Below are 18,501 nucleotides of genomic sequence, written 5' to 3'. Positions count from 1 at the left end.
AAATACCCATGTATGTTCAGTGTATTCATTATATATTTCTTTCACTTTTTAGCTTATGTCCTGAAAAATCTGTTTACATTTTAGGTATGATTAGAGGTCCTATATACATCTCATATTGAGACACTTAGACATTGAATCCACTCACTTGAATTCAAAACTCAACTCCAGAAAAACACCTATTTTTGTTGGGGTTGGTACCCAAGGTGTTACTACTCATTTAAAACTGTTGAACCATCTCCTATATGTTACTTTTCCTCCATTTTATTGTTTTACTACTCTTAAAAAAGCCTGAAGCTCTTGTATCTCTGCCACAGTTCCATCTGTATTTAAGGGTTTTTTTTTCTCCTCACATTGAAAAGAACAAGGATTAATAACTTTCGTTAGCTGTGAATGTGAAAAGTAAGGTGTATTTTAAACCAGAATGTATTACCCTATGATCATTCACTGTATTTTCTGGAAAATCTTGGAAGTATTTGATGAGTTCATTCTCTCCTAATATTCTTTCTCCACCTCCAAGGAATTCCTATCATATGCAATGTTTTAAATTATTCAAACCTAGGATGTTTTGGGGGCCATGAAGCCAAAGCAAGGATTTCCCTAGGGCATCCAGTGTCTGCAGAGAGAACCTCTAGCCAGGTGGATAAATGGCTTCCTCACTCTCATGTCCATTTCTTGTACTTCTTTCTGGCAAGCCATGCTATTACTTGAAAGGTTTGATGTCCAGAAAGTGGCCCCAGAGAACTGCCAATTCCCAGAGTGGAGAGGTCTGGGCCTGCCAGTTGGAGAATTGGGGCCATAAAGGTTTGCATGCATGGTATGCGTGGTATACTCGGCCATGCATTCTCACTGTGTGTTTAAGTACAGACCCAGTGTGTCACTTTTTCAGTTATTGTTTTCCTCACCAAAATGTAGATAAAACATGCCTCTTTTCCCCTTCATCATATGAGTCAGTTTGTGTTTTAGTATTCTGATAAAATGTCTGTGACCTAGCTTTTTTATTTTTTCAGATGTTGATGAATGTTTGACTCCAAGTACTTGTCCAGATGAGCAGTGTGTGAATTCTCCTGGATCTTACCAGTGTGTTCCCTGCACGGAAGGGTTCCGAGGCTGGAATGGGCAGTGTCTTGGTAGGTACTAGAGTGTTATTATAGTTGTGTTTCGTCTGTCTGGCCTGTTTTCTGACAGAGTGGTATAATGCCAAGTGAGGCGTCTTTCAAAGTGGAAAAAGAAAAAAAGGGATGTAACAAACTCATGTCATTCAGAGAAAAGTTCTAAGTAACTTTTAACCATGAAGAAAGTAAGAAATTCAGTTGACATGAAGGAAGTGAGATTTTACATGGAACAGATAATTCTGATTGAAACAAATTGTTAGCCCTGGTGTGATTAATACCCAAAACCAAATAAAATAATCAGTGCCACAGAGAGAGACAAGTGGAGAGCAAAATGCTTAAAAAGAGAGAAAAGGCATGAGAAGCTACCATAGACTCATAGAATCAGGAAATATACACAGACTTGCAGCACAAGTTGCAAATGTGGAAAGAGAAATCTGGACTGATTGCCCATGCCCCTTATGTTCATTCATTCATTCATTCATTCGTTCAAGTATTTAACAAATATGGAGTACCTACTTTAGGCACTGAGGAAGCTAAGTGATGAATCTGCTTTGGTCCCAATTACCTGTGCTCTAGTTAGCTTTCCCTGTTAATGGTTTGCCTTTGTGTTTCTGATCTTTTTCTGCTCCATGCCACATTCTGACAATGTGAGTTAAACTTTTCCATCCTTCCTTCCTTCTTTCCTGTCTTCCACAAATGCAGTAGAACTCACTATCTATACCCAGAGTTGTACTCAGTGCTGGGATACACTGAGAGACCAAAAAAGTACCTTCTTCATGGAACTTACTATCTAGTTGAGGAGACAGATACTCAGCTAGACATGTCATAAGTAAATGCAAATGTACAAATGAGCCAAGTGTTAGGAAGGAGGGTTCTTTGATGTTACAAGAGCATATGACAAAATGAGTTGCCTCAAGGAAAATTCTTGAGTTAAGCTTTGGCCCGGGGTTTGACTGGGGTAGGGGATGGGAGGGAGATCATTTTGGACATTTGACATGTGCACGGGGCTCGTGGAAGGAGGAAGCAGGTCATGTTCCAGAAGCTGAAAGGCTAGTGTGCTGAAGGCCAGAGTACAAGGGAAGATTTGCTGCAGGATGAGGGGGCAGACCGTGCCAGACCCTCTTGGTTCTACAAAAAAAAGTTGGTCTTTATTCTTACATCTCTGGGAAGATGCGTGGGTGTTCTAGAGGAGGTGGGATAGGTAGGCTTGGTGGAAGCACTCCCCATTTCAAAGCTTTGGACTCATCACCTGGCAGCATGAGCTAAGCCTCTACCAGTTGCAGGTGGCCCCCTGCCCTGAATCTCATGCCCATCCCCAAGGGTCTCTATCAGTGGAATTGTAAGATGTTGATCTTTGGGGAGAAGAAAATTTTTTGTTTTCGTAAGCATTTGTTTATGTTATCAGTGTTGGTCAGAATGTGCATTTGGTTTTAATTTTTCCATTTGGCATAAATTTCATAGTTGCCTATCAAGGTTCCATTCTTGTACTCGTTTTCACATATCAATGCATATTGTAATCCAAGAGCAGAGCCTGAACTTTACCTTAACTAACTAAAATTCACAATCGTGGTATAAACACAGCCCTGATTCATGAATTTGCTAATGCAACATGACTGACCAAATGGGAAAGTGATGCTCTTCAATGTAAATGCATGGATCTAGGTTGGGGAATAATAACAAATGAGTTCTTACACCTAGATGTGCGTAATCAATCTGATTGTGACCACGCTGCTCCAGTTGAGTGACAGAAACAGAGCACCTCATTTAGCAGCAATATCATGTTGCCAGCCAGATTAGTAAAATCATAAGCAGAACTATTAGGTCACCATGTTACTCACCCCAAGTCACACGCTTGGCCACTTGGCCAAGCAATAACTTTCGGCTTTGCATTGCTAACTAAGGTTACACATTTCCTATTAAAAGTAGGCCGGGTACTTTTCTCCTTCTGCCTTGGGTAGAGTTTTAGGTTCTATGTCATCTGTCAATCAAGCTTCTCCTCTGTGATGTAATTACAGTGCCATCCATTGCTCATCTTGAACTTGCAGTTCTTATAAATTTCTCCTGTGGGCTATTGCAGATTGTACCAAAATGGATTTTTCCATCTTAGTTTTTTATGGCAGTTGAGCTGTAAATGTTAAAGTTGAGTGTGATGAAAAGCAGATATTGCAACGTACTTTCTGCTCAGATTGAGCCAATGAATGGACTGGATTTTTCTGCAATACTCTGACAGTGCTTGTGAATACCCAGTCATATCTTTTTGGTTTTGTTCCTTTATACATTTTAGGTCGTATCTTTCTACTTCTGGTACTCTAAAATACTTTTCAGAAGGTGCAATCCTACCTAAGCTCATCTTTGAGTTGAGCTCATTGATAACACAACCTGACATACATTCATTTCTTCATTTGCCACTTTCATCGTTCAATACTGTATTCATACTTTGAGCCAGGCATTTTGTTTTAGACCCTGGGAGATGAGGGTGAACAAAATAAATTTCCTCCCTTCGTTGCACTTAGCCTCTAGAGTTCACAAGTAAGAAAGTAGAGTATATGGTATGTCAGGTGTGATGAGTGCCATGAAGGAAAAAAAAAAACTGCCTAAGGGATATAGAGAGTGTTAGAGATTCTATGGAGGTCAGAGAAGGCGTCAAGTGATAAATGGTTTACAAAATGTTCCTTGCTAATCGACTGTTTCTGTGTCTTAACAGTTAAATGTGACTAGTTTTGAGGCTTTCTCTGTCCTTTTAGTGCAGACAATTCAGGGTATATTGATGAGATATTTTCCCCCAAGTTTTAATGTATGAGGGCATTAAAGACCAAAAAAAAATTCCTGAATCTCACTGTTGGGAGAAAAGTCCTACACAGAACATTTGTTAGTTGTCATCTGTAGAGATGATAATCCCTACCTCGCTGGGCTGTTCTGTAAGTCTTAGTATCCTTCTTTTTCTACCACTGTCCTCTCACAGCATATTTTTAAGTTATTATAATTAAACTTGTACAGTGTTGTACAGAATAGTACTTTCTTTGGCATTACGCTTATGGTTTTTTTTTTTTTTAAAAAAAAAAACTCGATCTTGATGTCCAGTTGGCTCTTTTTTCTATTAAATGGTTTCATTAAGAATTAAGAATTGCCATTTTGACCCTTTTGTTCTGCAGGGATTCGATGCCAGTTACACTTTCTGCTGCTTTCACTGACTAAATGGTGAACTTGCTGAAACCATTAATGGCCTCTTTGTATTCATGCCATGTAAACTGGATCTTACTGATTGATGCTTCTCCTTGATTTATGAATTAGAACAGAAATTGTTTGGGGCAGAAACAGGTCAAATGTCAGCAGGTGCTGTCTGGGGTTTTATACTTTTTCCTAGGGTTTAGTTCAGGGCATATGATCCTTCATTCTCAATAGTTTATTGTGCACTTTCAAAATTTCTATCCCTTAATGCTTTTTTGGCAACTCGTGTTGGCTCTTCTGTTAATGTACCTTCTTCTTTCCAATTGTGGATTTCTGTGCTCTCTTGAGAGCCACTTTCATCGTTTTAACACTGTATTCCTTGGACCTCACATTCAGCCTGGAGCTGTTGCCCACATGATCCCCACCTTTTAGGACTATTTCGTCACCCTGGGTTCTGGCCAGTTCCATCTGGCTGCTTTCAATCAGAACCTTTCTTGAAGGAAGCTAACGTGTCAAGTCCTCAATTTACAGGCTTGACTCTTGAAGTACTAGCCTGATTCAGACCTGACTAGAGCCATCCCCCAAAGGAAATTCTCTAATGTATAATTGTTTAAAGGTGCATTCAGTAACTGTGATATAAAGATCATATTTCCCTGAATTTAGGCAGATTATGGGCTATGTGACCTCTCTGAAGCTTGGTTTCAATATCTGTAACGTGTATTGAAATACTTTCTTCATGGGGTTTATTGTTAGAATTAAATGTGATATAAAGCACTGAGTAAGGTGTCTGACACAAGGTAGGACCCAAGAAATGTTATAATCCTTCTTCCCCCAACCCTATTACCTCCGTTTTAGTTCCCTTGTCCTGAAATAGAAGAAATGCAATAATAACTGATACCTGTTAAAGTAAGTTATATGTCAAATTTTTATGGATAACTGTCTTCTCTTTGGCTTTCTTTAAGCTCATTTCATATAGTTTTTGACTGTCATAGGAGCTTTCTCTTTTGGATCTAAGTTATCTCAATCTTACAGTTTCCTTTCAACTTCTGAGCACTTTTGTTTTGCTGGAATATATTTCTTGAGAATCATAATGCTTCTTTGCAGGGTCATCCCTAACAAATGTTTTCACTTCTACAGTACTGCCATCCTCTTTCTTTTGCTTCACTTTCTTTGCTCACCTTCACAATGTCTACACAATAGACACAATATATATTATCTGTCACCTGGTAGATGTGCGCAGCTAGCCTTTTTTGAGTTTATCGCCTTGCCTTATAGTTGAGTCTAACAAACCATGTGATACGGGGACACAAATTTCTGAGATTTTAATCAAAGCGATCCTTCTTTGTTGGCCGTAGTTAAGTTAATGATGACTTTGTGACTCCCGTTTGAGTGTTCTGAATGTAGTAGGTCTTCAGTATTTGACGAACTTAGTATTGTTCAATCCACTTGACAACTGGTTAGCCACAGTCTTAGCCAAAACCAGGTGCAGAAAACTTGCAGGATAAACGTGGAGAGCTTGTTCTAGGAGTTCTTTTCACCTTAGCATTTCTTTTCAGATTTTAAGACTCATTGTTAACCTTTATGGAATATATGAAAATTCATAAACTTAAAATAAATTGAAGACTTTAGTCCTACAATTATTCTTTTTATGTCAGATGGCAGCTGAGCTCACGGTCTACCTTTTGTGGATATTATAAAATGTGCAAACATCAGCCTTGTCCCTAAATCATTATATGCTAGAGGAATCTTCTAGTCAGTCAGTAAGTAGTTATTGAGTGCCTACCTACGTATATGTCTGCTAGATGCCAGAGAAGATTTGAAGTTGTAAAGAAGCAAAACAAAACAGTGTAGAATGGTATAAGGGCCTGGGGGTGGGGGAATTGGGGAGATGTTATTAGAGGATAACACACATTTGCAACTAGTAGGTAAGCCCTGGAGATGTAATGCACAGTTTAGTGATTGTAGTCAACAATACTATATTATAAACCTCAAAGTTGCGAAGAGACTGGATATTAATTGTCTTCACCAGGAAAGAAATAATAATTCTGAGACATGATAGATGTGTTGGTAATGCTACAGTATTGATCATTTTGCAATATGTGTACCAAATCATCCCTTAAACTTGCACAGTGTTACGTTTTATTGAAGTATAGTTGATTTACAATATTGTATTAGTTTCAGGTGACAACGTAATGATTCAACATTTTTGTAGATTATGCTCCATTTAAAGATTTTACAAAATAATGGCTGTATTTCCGTGTTGCACATTACATCCTTGTTGCTTAACTTACGTAATGTTATAATGTCAATTATATCTCATCGAAAAAAACAAACTACTTCTGAAGGCAGGAAATATACCTGTGTGGGAATACTAGTTACTGTAATAACAATTTCTCTTTACATAGTTTACAGTATACCTGTAGTACAGATATATAAATATTTTCCCAAATAGGTTAATGGGCTTGTTCCTGGTCATAGGTAATAAATGGCAGAGCTAGGGCATGATCCCAGGTCTCTTAGCTTCAAAGCTACTATTGTTTTGTTTTATATAATGTCTCATATACCTCTCATGTACACCCAAGACAATTAGAGGACAAAACAATATAATTAAGATAAATAAGGAAAATAAAAGTTCATAGAATGGAAAGACTCATGTGGACTGGAATTGTCCCTTACAAGCAGCAATAGTTCTGGCTCAGGGGTTCTAGAGCCTGAGATGGCAGGCCAATCCATAGGTAGCCCAGTTGAGATTTTCTGAAAGACACAATGTTCTTTTAGAAAGGTGAGGTAGAGGGTTAGTGATTTGCTCAGAATAGTGGGTTAATTTTCTGAGGTCATCTTTGGGTCTTCATCTGCGATGTACGTAGCATTGACTGTTTTCCAATTCTGAAAAGCAGTGATGAGTCGTTGAGGAACATATAACCTATTTTTGTAGGCAGCTCTGCTACTGCATATTTTTAACTTCGTCAGAATTGACAGAGGGGTGATATCCTGAGGATTTACTGTACCTCAAGTGCAGGTGAGGTGATTTCATTGCATTGGCCTAATCAGCATGTGTCTCTCATGTTGCCATGCTTCCTTTTTTTTTTTTAAACATTTTTATTGGAGTATAATTGCTTTACAATGGTGTGTTAGTTTCTGTTTTATAACAAAGTGAATCAGCTATACATATACATGTATCCCCAAATCTCCTCCCTCTTGCGTCTCCCTCCCACCCTCCCTATGCCACCCCTCTAGATGGTCACAAAGCACTGAGCTCATCTCCCTGCGCTATGTGGCTGCTTCCCAATAGCTATCTATTTTACGTTTGGTAGTGTATATATGTCCATGCCACTCTCTTACTTTGTCCCAGCTTACCCTTCCCCCTCCCTGTGTCCTCAAGTCCATTCTCTAGTAGATCTGTGTCTTTATTCCTATCTTGCCCCTAGGTTCTTCATGACCTTTTTTTTTTTTTTTTTAGATTCCATATATATATGTGTTAGCATACGGTATTTGCTTTTCTCTTTCTGACTTACTTCACTCTGTATGACAGACTCTAGGTCTGTCCACCTGACTACAAATAACTCAATTTCGTTTCTTTTTATGGCTGAGTAATATTCCATTGTATATATGTGCCACATCTTCTTTAATCATTCATCTGTTGATGGACACTTAGGTCGCTTCCATGTCCTGGCTATTGTAAATAGAGCTGCAATGAACATTGTGATACATGCCTCTTTCTGAATTATGGTTTTCTCGGGGTATATGCCCAGTAGTGGGATTGCTGGATCATATGGTAGTTCTATTTTTAGTTTTTTAAGGAACCTCCATACTGTTCTCCATAGTGGCTGTATCAATTTACATTCCCACCAACAGTGCAAGAGGGTTCCCTTTTCTCGACACCCTCTCCAGCATTTATTGTTTGTAGATATTTTGATGATGGCCATTCTGACTGGTGTAAGGTGATACCTCATTGCATTTCTCTAATGATTAGTGATGTTGAGCATCCTTTCATGTGTTTGTTAGCAATCTGTATATCTTCTTTGGAGGAATGTCTATTCAGGTCTTCTGCCCATTTTTGGATTGGGTTGTTTGTTTTTTTAATATTGAGCTACATGAGCTGCTTGTAAATTTGGGAGGTTAATCCTTTGTAGTTGCTTCATTTGCAAATATTTTTTCCCATTCTGAGGGTTGTCTTTTCGTCTTGTTTATGGTTTCCTTTGCTGTGCAAAAGCTTTGAACTTTCATTAGGTCCCATTTGTTTATTTTTGTTTTTATTTGCATTTCTCTAGAAGGTGGGTCAAAAAGGATCTGGCTGTGATTTATCTCGTAGAGTGTTCTGGCTACGTCTTCCTCTAAGAGTTTGATAGTGTCTGGCCTTACATTTAGGTCTTTAATCCATTTTGAGTTTATTTTTGTGTATGGTGTTAGAGAGTGTTCTAATTTCATTCTTTTACATGTAGCTGTTCAGTTTGCCCATCACCATTTATTGAAGAGACTGTCTTTTCTCCATTGTATATTCTTGAATCCTTTATCAAAGGTAAGGTGACCATATGTGCGTGGGTTTATCTCTGGGCTTTCCATCCTGTTCCATTGATCTATATTTCTCTTTTTGTGCCAGTACCATACTGTCTTGATTACTGTAGCTTTGTAGTATAGTCTGAAGTACAGAGGCTGATTCCTCCAGCTCCGTTTTTCTTTCTCAAGATTGCTTAGGCTATTTGGAATTTTTTGTGTTTCCATACAAATTGTGAAAGTTTTTGTTCTAGTTCTGTGAAAAATGCCATTGTTAGTTTGATAGGGATTGCATTAAATCTGTAGATCGCTTTGGGTAGTATAGTCATTTTCACAATGTTAATTCTTCAAATCCAAGAACATGGTATATCTCTCCATCTGTTTGTATCATCTTTAATTTCTTTCATCAGTGTCTTATAGTTTTCTGCATACAGGTCTTTTGTCTCCTTAGGTAGGTTTATTCTGAGGTATTTTATTCTTTTTGTTGCAATGGTAAATAGGAGTGTTCCCTTAATTTCTCTTTCAGATTTTTCATCATCAGTGTATAGGAATGCAAGAGATCTCTGTGCATTAATTTTGTATCCTGTTGCTTTACCGGATTCATTGATTAGCTCTAGTAGTTTTCTGGTAGCATCTTTAGGATTCTCTATGTATAGTATCATGTCGTCTGCAAACAGTGAGAGCTTTACTTCTTCTTTTCTGATTTGGATTCTTTTTATTTCTTTTTCTTCTCTGATTGCTGTGGCTAAAACTTCCAAAAGTATGTTGAATAATAGTGGTGAGAGTAGGCAACCTTGTACCTGATTTTAAAGGAAATGCTTTCTGTTTTTCACCACTGACAATGATGTTGCCTATGGGTTTGTCATATATGCCCTTTATTATGTTGAGGTAAGTTCCCTCTATACCTACTTTCTGGAGAGTTTTTATCGTAAATGGGTGTTGTATTTTGTCAAAAGCTTTTTCTGCATCTATTGAGATGATCATATGGTTTTATTCAATTTGTTTATATGGTGTATCAATTTGATCGATTTGAATGTATTGAAGAATCCTTGCATTCCTGGGATAAACCCCACTTGATCATGGTGTATGATCCTTTTAATGGGCTGTTGGATTCTGTTTGCTAGTATTTCGTTGAGGATGTTTGCATTCATGTTCATCAGTGATATTGGCCTGTAGTTTTCTTTCTTTGTCACATCTTTGTCTGGTTTTGGTATCAGGGTGATGGTAGCCTCGTAGAATGAGTTTGGGAGACTTCCTCCCTCTGCTATATTTTGGAAGAATTTGAGAATGATCAGTGTTAGCTCTTCTTTAAATGTTTGATAGAATTTGCCTGTGAAGGCATCTGGTTCTGGGCTTTTGTTTGTTGGAAGATTTTTAATCACAGTCCCAATTTCAGTGCTTGTGATTGGTCTGTTTATATTTTGTTTCTTTCTGCTTCAGTCTCAGAAGGTTGTGCATTTCTAAGAATTTGTCCATATCTTCCAGATTGTCCATTTTATTGGCATATAGTTGCTTGTAGTAATCATGATCCTTTGTATTTCTGCAGTGTCAGTTCTTACTTCTCCTTTTTCATTTCTAATTCTATTGATTTGAGTCTTCTCCCTTTTTTTCTTGATGAGTCTGGCTAATGGTTTACCAATTTTTCTTATCTTCTCAAAGAACCAACTTTTAGTTTTGTTGATCTTTGCTATTGTTTCCTTCATTTCTTTTTCATTTATTTCTGATCTGATCTTTATGATTTCTTTCCTTCTGCTACCTTGGGGGGTTTTTTTATTCTTCTTTCTCTAATTGCCTTAGGTGTAAAGATAGGTTGTTTATTTGAGGTGTTTCTTGTTTCCTGAGGTAGGATTGTATTGCTATAAACTTCCCTCTTAGAACTGCTTTTGCTGCATCCCATAGGTTTGGGATCATTGTGTTTTCATTGTCATTTGTTTGTAGGAATATTTTGATTTCCGCTTTGATTTCTTCAGTGATCTCTTGTTTATTTAGTAATGTATTGTTTAGCCTCCGTGTGTTTGTATTTCTTACAGATTTTTCCTGTAATTGATATCTAGTCTCATAGCGTTGTGGTTGGAAAAGATACTTGGTATGATTTCAGTTTTCTTAAATTTACCAAGGCTTGATTTGTGACCCAAGATATGATCTGTCATGAAGAATGTTCCATGAGCACTTGAGAAGAATGAGTATTCTGTTGTTTTTGGATGGAATGTCCTATAAATATCAATTAAGTCCATCTTTTTTAATGTATCATTTAAAGCTTGTGTTTCCTTATTTCTTTTCATTTTGGATGATCTGTCCATTGGTGAAAGTAGGATATTAAAGTCCTCTACTATGATTGTGTCACTGTCGCTTTCCCCTTTTATGGCTGTTAGCATTTGCCTTATGTTTTGAGGTGCTCCTGTGTCTTTTAGTTGAGGCATTTAATCCATTTACATTTAAGGTAATTATTGATATGTATGTTCCTACTACCATTTTATTAATTGTTTTGGGTTTATTACTGTAGGTCTTTTCCTTCTCTTGTCTCTCCTGCCTAGAGAAGTTCCTTTAGCATTTGTTGTAAAGCTGGTTTGGTGGTGCTGAATTCTGTTAGCTTTTGCTTTTTGTAAAGGTTTTAATTTCTCCATCAAATCTGAATGAGATCCTTGCTGAGTAGAGTAATCTTGGTTGAAGATTTTTCTCCTTCATCACTTTAAATATGTCCTGCCACTCACTTCTGGCTTGCAGAGTTTCTGCTGAAAGAGCAGCTGTTAACCTTATGGGGGTTTCCTTTTATGTTATTTGCTGTTTTTCCCTTGTTGCTTTTAATATTTTTTCTTTGTATTTAATTTTTGATAATTTGCTTAATATGTGTCTTGGCGTGTTTCTCCTTGCTTTTATCCTGTATGGGACTCTCTGCACTTCCGAGACTTGACTGACTATTTCCTTTCCCGTATTAGGGAAGTTTTCAACTGTAATCTCTTCAAATATTTTCTCAGTCCCTTTCTTTTTCTCTTCTTCTTCTGGAATCCCTATAATTCTAATGTTGGTGCATTTACTGTTGTCCCAGAGGTCTCTGAGACTGTGCTCAGTTCTTTTCATCATATTTTATTCTCCTCTGTGGTAGTTATTTCCACTGTTTTATCTTGCAGGTCACTTATCAGTTCTTCTGCCTCAGTTATTCTGTTATTGATTCTTACTAGAGAATTTTTACTGTCATTTTTTGTGTTGTTCATCATTGTTTGTTTGCTCCTTAGTTCTTCTGGGTTCTTGTTAGACGTTTCTTGTATTTTCTCCATTCTATTTCCAAGATTTTGGTTCATCTTTACTATCATTACTCTGAATTCTTTTTCAGGTAGACTGACTATTTCCTCCTCATCTGTTTGGTGTGATGGGTTTTTACCTTGCTCCTTCATCTGCTGTGTGTTTCTCTGTCTTCTCATTTTGGTTAACTTACTGTGTTTGGCGTCTCCTTTTCGCAGGCTGAAGGTTTGTAGTTCCCATTGTTTTTGATGTCTGCCCCCAGTGGGTAAGTTTGGTTCAGTGGGTTGTGTAGGCTTACTGGTGGAGGGGACTGGTGCCTGTGTTGTGGTGGATGAGGCTGGATCTTGTCTTTCTGGTGGGCAGGACTGCATCTGGTGGTGTATTTTGGGGTGTCTGTGACCTTATTATGATTTTAGGTAGCCTCTCTGCTAATGAGTGGGGTTGTGTTCCTGTCTTGCTAGTTGTTTGGCATAGGGTGTCCAGCACTGTAGCTTGCTGGTCGTTGAGTGGTGCAGGGTCTTAGTGTTGAGATGGAGATCTCTGGGAGAGCTTTCGCCGTTTGTTATTACGTGGAGCCAGGAGGTCTCCGTTGGACCAATGTCCTGAACTCAGCTCTCCCACCTCAGAGGCACAGGCCTGACACCTGGCCAGAGCACCAAGACTCTGTCAGCTACACAACTCAGAACAAAAGGGAGAGAAAAAGAAAGAAAGTAAAAAATAAATAAAATAAAGTTATTGAAATAAAATATTTTTTTTAATTATTAAAAAGTAAAAAGTAATAAGGCTTCCCTGGTGGCACAGTGGTTGAGACTCCACCTGCCAATGTAAGGGACACAGGTTCGTGCCCTGGTCCGGGAAGATCCCACATGGTGCGGAGCAGCTAAGCCCGTACGCCACAACTACTGAGCCTGCACTGTAGAGCCCAGAGGCCACAACTACTGAAGCCTGTGTACCTAGAGCCCATGCTCCACAACAAGAGAAGCCACCACAGTGAGAAGCCCGTGTATGACAATGAAGAGTAGCCCCCACTCACTGCCACTAGAGAAAAGCCCGCGCAGCAACTAAGACCCAACACAGCCAAAAATAAATAAATAAATTTATTAAAAAAAAATAAAAAGTAATAAAAGGAAAAAAAAGGTAAGAAAGAAGAGAGCAACCAAACCGAAAAACAAATCCACCAGTGATAACAAGAGCTATTCTAACAAATAGCTATGATAAAACAGCTATGATAGCTATTTTGTTATCAAATAGCTATGATAACAAAAACTATTCTAAAAAAACAAAGAAACACAAAAACGGACAGACAGAACCCTAGGACAAATGGTAAAAGCAAAGCTATACAGACAAAATCACACAAAGAAGCACACAGTCACAAAAAGAAAAAGGAAAGAAATATATATATTGAAAAAGAGGAAGAGAGCAACCAAATCAATAAACAAATCTACCAATGATAATAAACTCTAAATACTAAACTAAGATAAACGTAAAACCAGAAGCAAATTAGATGCAGAAAGCAAACCCCAACTGTAGTTGCTCCCAAGGTCCACCGCCTGAATTTTGGGATGATTAGTTATGTATTCAGGTACTCCAGAGATGCAGGGTACATCAAGTTGATTGTGGAGGTTTAATCTGCTGCTCCTGAGGCTGCTGGGAGAGATTTCCGTTTCTCTTCTTTGTTCACACAGCTCCTGGGGTTCAGCTTTGGATTTGGCCCTGCCTCTGCGCGTAGGTCGTCTGAGGGCTTCTATTCTTTGCTCAGACAGGATGGGTTAAAGGAGTGGCTGATTAGGAGGCTCTGGCTCACTCAGGCCAGGACGATGGAGGGGTATGGAATGCGAGGTGAGCCTGTGGCTGCAGAGGCCAATGTGACATCGCTGGATCACGGGACCCTGGCAGTGGCGGGCTGCACAGGCTCCCCGGAAGGAGGTGTGGATAGTGACCTGTGCTCGCTCACAGGCCTCTTGGTGACTGCAGCAGCAGCCTTAGCGTTTCATGCCCATCTCTCTGGTGTGTGCGCTGATAGCCGCGGCTCGCGCCCATCTCTAGAGCTCATTTAGGCAGTGCTCTTAATCCGCTCTCCTCGCACACCCTGAAACAATGGTCTCTTGCCTCTTAGGTAGTTCCAGACTTTTTACCGGACTCCCTCCAGGCTAGCTGTGGCACACTTGCCCCCTTCAGTCTGTGTTCACACAGCCAACCCCAGTCCTCTCCCTGGGATCTGACCTCAGCTCCTAGACCCCACCCGTCCCAGCTGGTGAGCAGACAAGGCTCTCGGGCTGGTGAGTGCTGGTCGGCACTGATCCTCTGTGCGGGAATCTCTCCGCTTTGCCCTCCGCACCCCTGTTGCTGCTCTCTCCTCCATGGCTCCGAAGCTTCCCCACTCCACCACCCGCAGTCTCCGCCCAAGAAGGGGCTTCTAGTGTGTGGAAACCTTTCCTCCTTCACAGCTCCCTCCCAGAGGTGCAGGTCCTGTCCCTATTCTTTTGTCTCTGTTTTTTTCTTTTTTCTTTTTCCCTGCCCGGGTATGTGGAGAGTTTCTTGCCTTTTGGGAAGTCTGAGGTCTTCTGCCAGCGTTCAGTGTGGTTCTGAAGGAGTTGTTCCACATGTAGTTGTATTTCTGATATATTTGTGGGGAGAAAGGTGATCTCCACATCTTACAACTCCGCCATCTTGAAGGTCTCTCCGCCATGCTCGCTTTTCTGTCAAATACGTTCTTCCATCATCTTTAGTATTTGTTTGGCCAAAAAGTTCATTTGGGTTTTTCCATAAGATGTTACAGAAAAATCTGAATGAACTTTTTGGCCAACCCAATGTAAAGACTGTGTGAAGAATAGTTGAGGGATAATTGATGTAATGTTTGTGTGGGGAGTAATCCTGTATTTTCATGTAGCATGGTGATAGAATAAGATGTTTTCTTCCCATATCAAATGGTGCTCACTCACTGAAGTCTCTTGGTCACTAATGAATTACATGAGGTTGAATGGCTTCAGAAAAATGACTGGTTCACCGTGTTGACAGATTCATGTCCTTGGTAGTAAAGGAAGTAATGCAGGTAAACTCTTGCTCTGGACCCTATTCTGACCAACCTCAAGGTGGGTGAAGTGGAAGGGGTCAGTGCAGCCACGGGCTGGCCTGTGGGAAGGTGGCCACTGCGGACCCTTAGAACTTCAGAGGTCCTGCCCGCCCCAGAGGGGCTTCGGGCTGTCTGGTTTGTTCCCAGGATATTAGGAAGGGAAATTTCAAAAGGGTTCCTGACCCAGATGAAGTACCCCTCGAGGCAATGAGAGAATTTGCAGGTGGGATTGCTGGCCAGCTGGGAATCATCTTTGTGAAATTGTGGAGAATGGAAAGCTGCCCAGGACCTGGAGAGAGATTAATGTCCTCATTTCCCCCCAAAGAGGAAAGAAGGTGGAGTTCGGGAACTAACGACCACTGAACTTCACGTTGATCTTGAAAAAGAACTGTAGACTGCAAGATTCCAATGATGAGGTGAAACATTTTTTAAAGGATGTGATGATCATAAAAGTCAGCCAGGTTCATTAAGGACAAATTATGCCTCTGACTGCCTCTTATGATAGAGGAATCAGGAAATCCTGTAGGTGTGGCATATCCAGTTTTCACCAGGCATTTGTGAGAGTCATTCACAGTATTGTGGATGAGAAGGATTAATTTGGATCGGGTGATAGTACAATGAGGTGGATTCATAATCTCGTTAACAGTCATCCACAAATTGCTGACCTAGTAAACTCCTGGCAACTTCCTTACTGTGGGAGGTTTAATTAATTCATGAATGGCATATGCCAAATTATGTCCCCAAAGCCCATAGGTAAATTGTTTTTCTTGAATTTGTGACCCATTTTTCTATGGGCAGTTTCCCTTTTGAACTCATTATGTATTATGCGTGTAAGAATTTGGGTGATACAACTCTTCTATAAGACTGTAATCCTAAAATGAGTTTTGAGCTCCAATACAGAAAACAGAGACATAACCATCTCCCTCTGCTGCTGGGGTAAAAGGGGCTGTGGGTGTTGGGTGGTAGATAGTAGGGTGGGTAGAGACCACCTTGTTTCCCATGGCATTGGTCCTCCCAAGGGTTAGAAGTAGGGATTATGGGAGCCTGACTTTCTGTCAGTACCATTCAGGGCCCCACAAGTTTGTACTGAATCCTTGACTGAATTGAAAAACCCTGGAAACGATTGGAAGTTTTTAAAGTAGAGGAACAACATCATTGGTCAGATTTGTATTTTAGAAATATTGCTGTGGCTGCAATTTGGACAATGGATTTGATAGGGTAAAACTTTAAATAGAGAAACAAAAGATTATGCCAGTAACCCAGGTGAGAGATAATGGTAGTGGAGGGAATGAAGTAAAGTTGGGTGTATTTGAGAGAGATTTGGTAAGTAGAATTTACATGACTTGGTAGTAAATTGATTGTGGGGAAAGAGGGAGAGTAAGGAATCTAGAAGGGATGACTCCCAAGTTTCTGACTTGGACATCTGAGTGGGTCGTGGTAGCCTATATTGACATGAAAGACAGCTTAAAGAGGAGGCAGGAAAAGGATCAGTTTGGGCCACGAGGACTGTGGGACATCAAGTAGAGATGTCCCAGTAAACTAACAGAATATAACAGTAAAATTAATTTCTAAGATCGTAGCTGTGGTGATGAGCAGTTAAGGAGAGAGGTCTGGCTAAAGATACAACACGGAGTTTATTTCATTCCCTTTACATCCACCAAGTGAGACTCCACTCTAGACACCTTCCTTCTGTATAGAGATTCTTTTTTTTTCTTAAATTGAGGTATAATTGTGAGATAGCATTACATTTCAGGTGTACAAAATGATTCAATATTTGTATACATTGCAACGTGATCACCATAATAAGTCTAGTTAACATCCATCACCGTACATGGTTACAAATTTTTTTTTTCTTGTGATGAAGACTTTTAAGAGCCACAGTTGACCCTCTACCAATGAGGGCGTTAGGGGCGCCAACCCTCCATGCAGCTGAAAATCTGCATATAACTTATAGTTGGCCCTCTGCGTCCACGGTTTCTCCCAACCACGGATCATGTAGTACTGTAGTATTTACTGCTGAAAAAAATCCATGTGTAGTTGGATGCATACAGTTCAAACCCGTGTTCTTCAAGGGCCAACTGTATTCTCTCGGCAACTTTCAAGTACGCAATACAGTGTTACTAAGTATGGTCACCGTGCTGTACATTACATCACCATGACATTTATTTTATAGCTAGAGGTTTGTACGTTTTTAGTGATATTTTACTATATATCATTATCTCCTTAAGAGCCTAAGTGCCACTAAGCTCATGTACTTATTCAAACTGTTCTATCTACAGGATTCTCCGGTTCCATGCAATTATGACTGTAGTAAGTAAAGAATAAACACACCAGGGTCTCCTAGATATTTCAAAGCATTCTGCTTCATCGTTAATCATGGTAGTAGCCTGGTAAAATAGACGTTTTATAAGTATCTCCTGAATGGTAATCTGCAATGCCTGTTAATTTACTCTAAGAGAAAATATGGTCTTAGAAATTCATTTTACTGTTATACTCTGCAGTCTTATAAATCACACTGTCTGGTGCATGAAAAATTAAAAAGAGCAATTGATACGTTTTTCAACTTGTTAACATTTTTGAAACCAAACCAGATCCTAGACGTGACATTTTTGCATTGCTGTTGGAATTTCCATGCCCAGCGTCTATGTTCATTCTGTCCCATTATTTATTTTGGCTCCAGTGTTTGGCTTCTTCTTTGAAGTAGTTTGCTTTCAGTGTTTACAAAAGTGGACTCCCACAACCAAAGAAAGGATGGATAATGAGTCAGTCTGAAAGTGTTACAATTTTCGTTTGTAATGGAATAGGGTCACTCTACTATAATTAGTGATGTTGTGAAAGCAAGGCAGAACGCCTAGGCAGTGTCAATTACTTGGCTGTTTTCAGTATGCATATGGCATACACACACGTGGACACACACAAGATCCCCGGTGCCTTATTTTGGTAATACTCTACTTCTGAATTCCATTGTAAAAAAGAAAAAGGTAGAGTACAGTTTTAATGAAATGCAGTGCGAATGAATGATTGCTGACTTAAAACTAGGTCTCTGTTAATGTGCTCGTGATTCTCTGTTAATACTGAGGTGGAAAGCTGTATTGCTTTTGTGGCAAGCATTGTGAAATGAAAGGGATACAATCAAGAGCCTTTTCCTTTTTATTGTCTGCCTTATGTATAAAACACTTTGATTTAAGTTGTAGCCCACTGTAAAATTAAGTATAAATTGTGATGCTGTGTATATTTTTGATACTTTATGGTTGAAGTTTTTTCTCTTTAAATTTTTGATTTTTTATGCTACGTTATATACCTTCTTTCTGAAATATACAGTGGACTTACCCAGGGGCATTCAAATGGGGCACAGAACTCAAATTTTTCTTTCTGAATTAACAATATTCTAGTAGGAGCTTAATGAAAGTTTCT

The 18,501-nt window shown here is 39.4% G+C and overlaps 1 protein-coding gene across 24 annotated transcripts in view; it reads left to right on the top strand.

Moving 5' to 3' along the window:
* Nucleotides 1-18,501, top strand: part of LTBP1 (latent transforming growth factor beta binding protein 1) — a 428,310-nt gene that overhangs the window by 307,292 nt on the left and 102,517 nt on the right. For 22 of the 24 annotated variants that reach the window (XM_065891713.1, XM_065891712.1, XM_065891731.1 and 19 more), the window contains one exon: nt 1,008-1,127. The exons of the other annotated variants lie outside the window; for them this stretch is intronic. In XM_065891713.1, the coding sequence (XP_065747785.1) occupies nt 1,008-1,127 (120 nt within the window). The remainder of the gene's footprint in view (nt 1-1,007; nt 1,128-18,501) is intronic. 24 annotated transcript variants of the gene reach the window in all.

The sequence above is a fragment of the Phocoena phocoena genome, chromosome 14 (genome assembly GCF_963924675.1).
Source record: "Phocoena phocoena chromosome 14, mPhoPho1.1, whole genome shotgun sequence".
Taxonomy (NCBI): Eukaryota; Metazoa; Chordata; class Mammalia; order Artiodactyla; family Phocoenidae; genus Phocoena; species Phocoena phocoena.
This window is presented reverse-complemented; position numbering and strand designations above follow the sequence as displayed.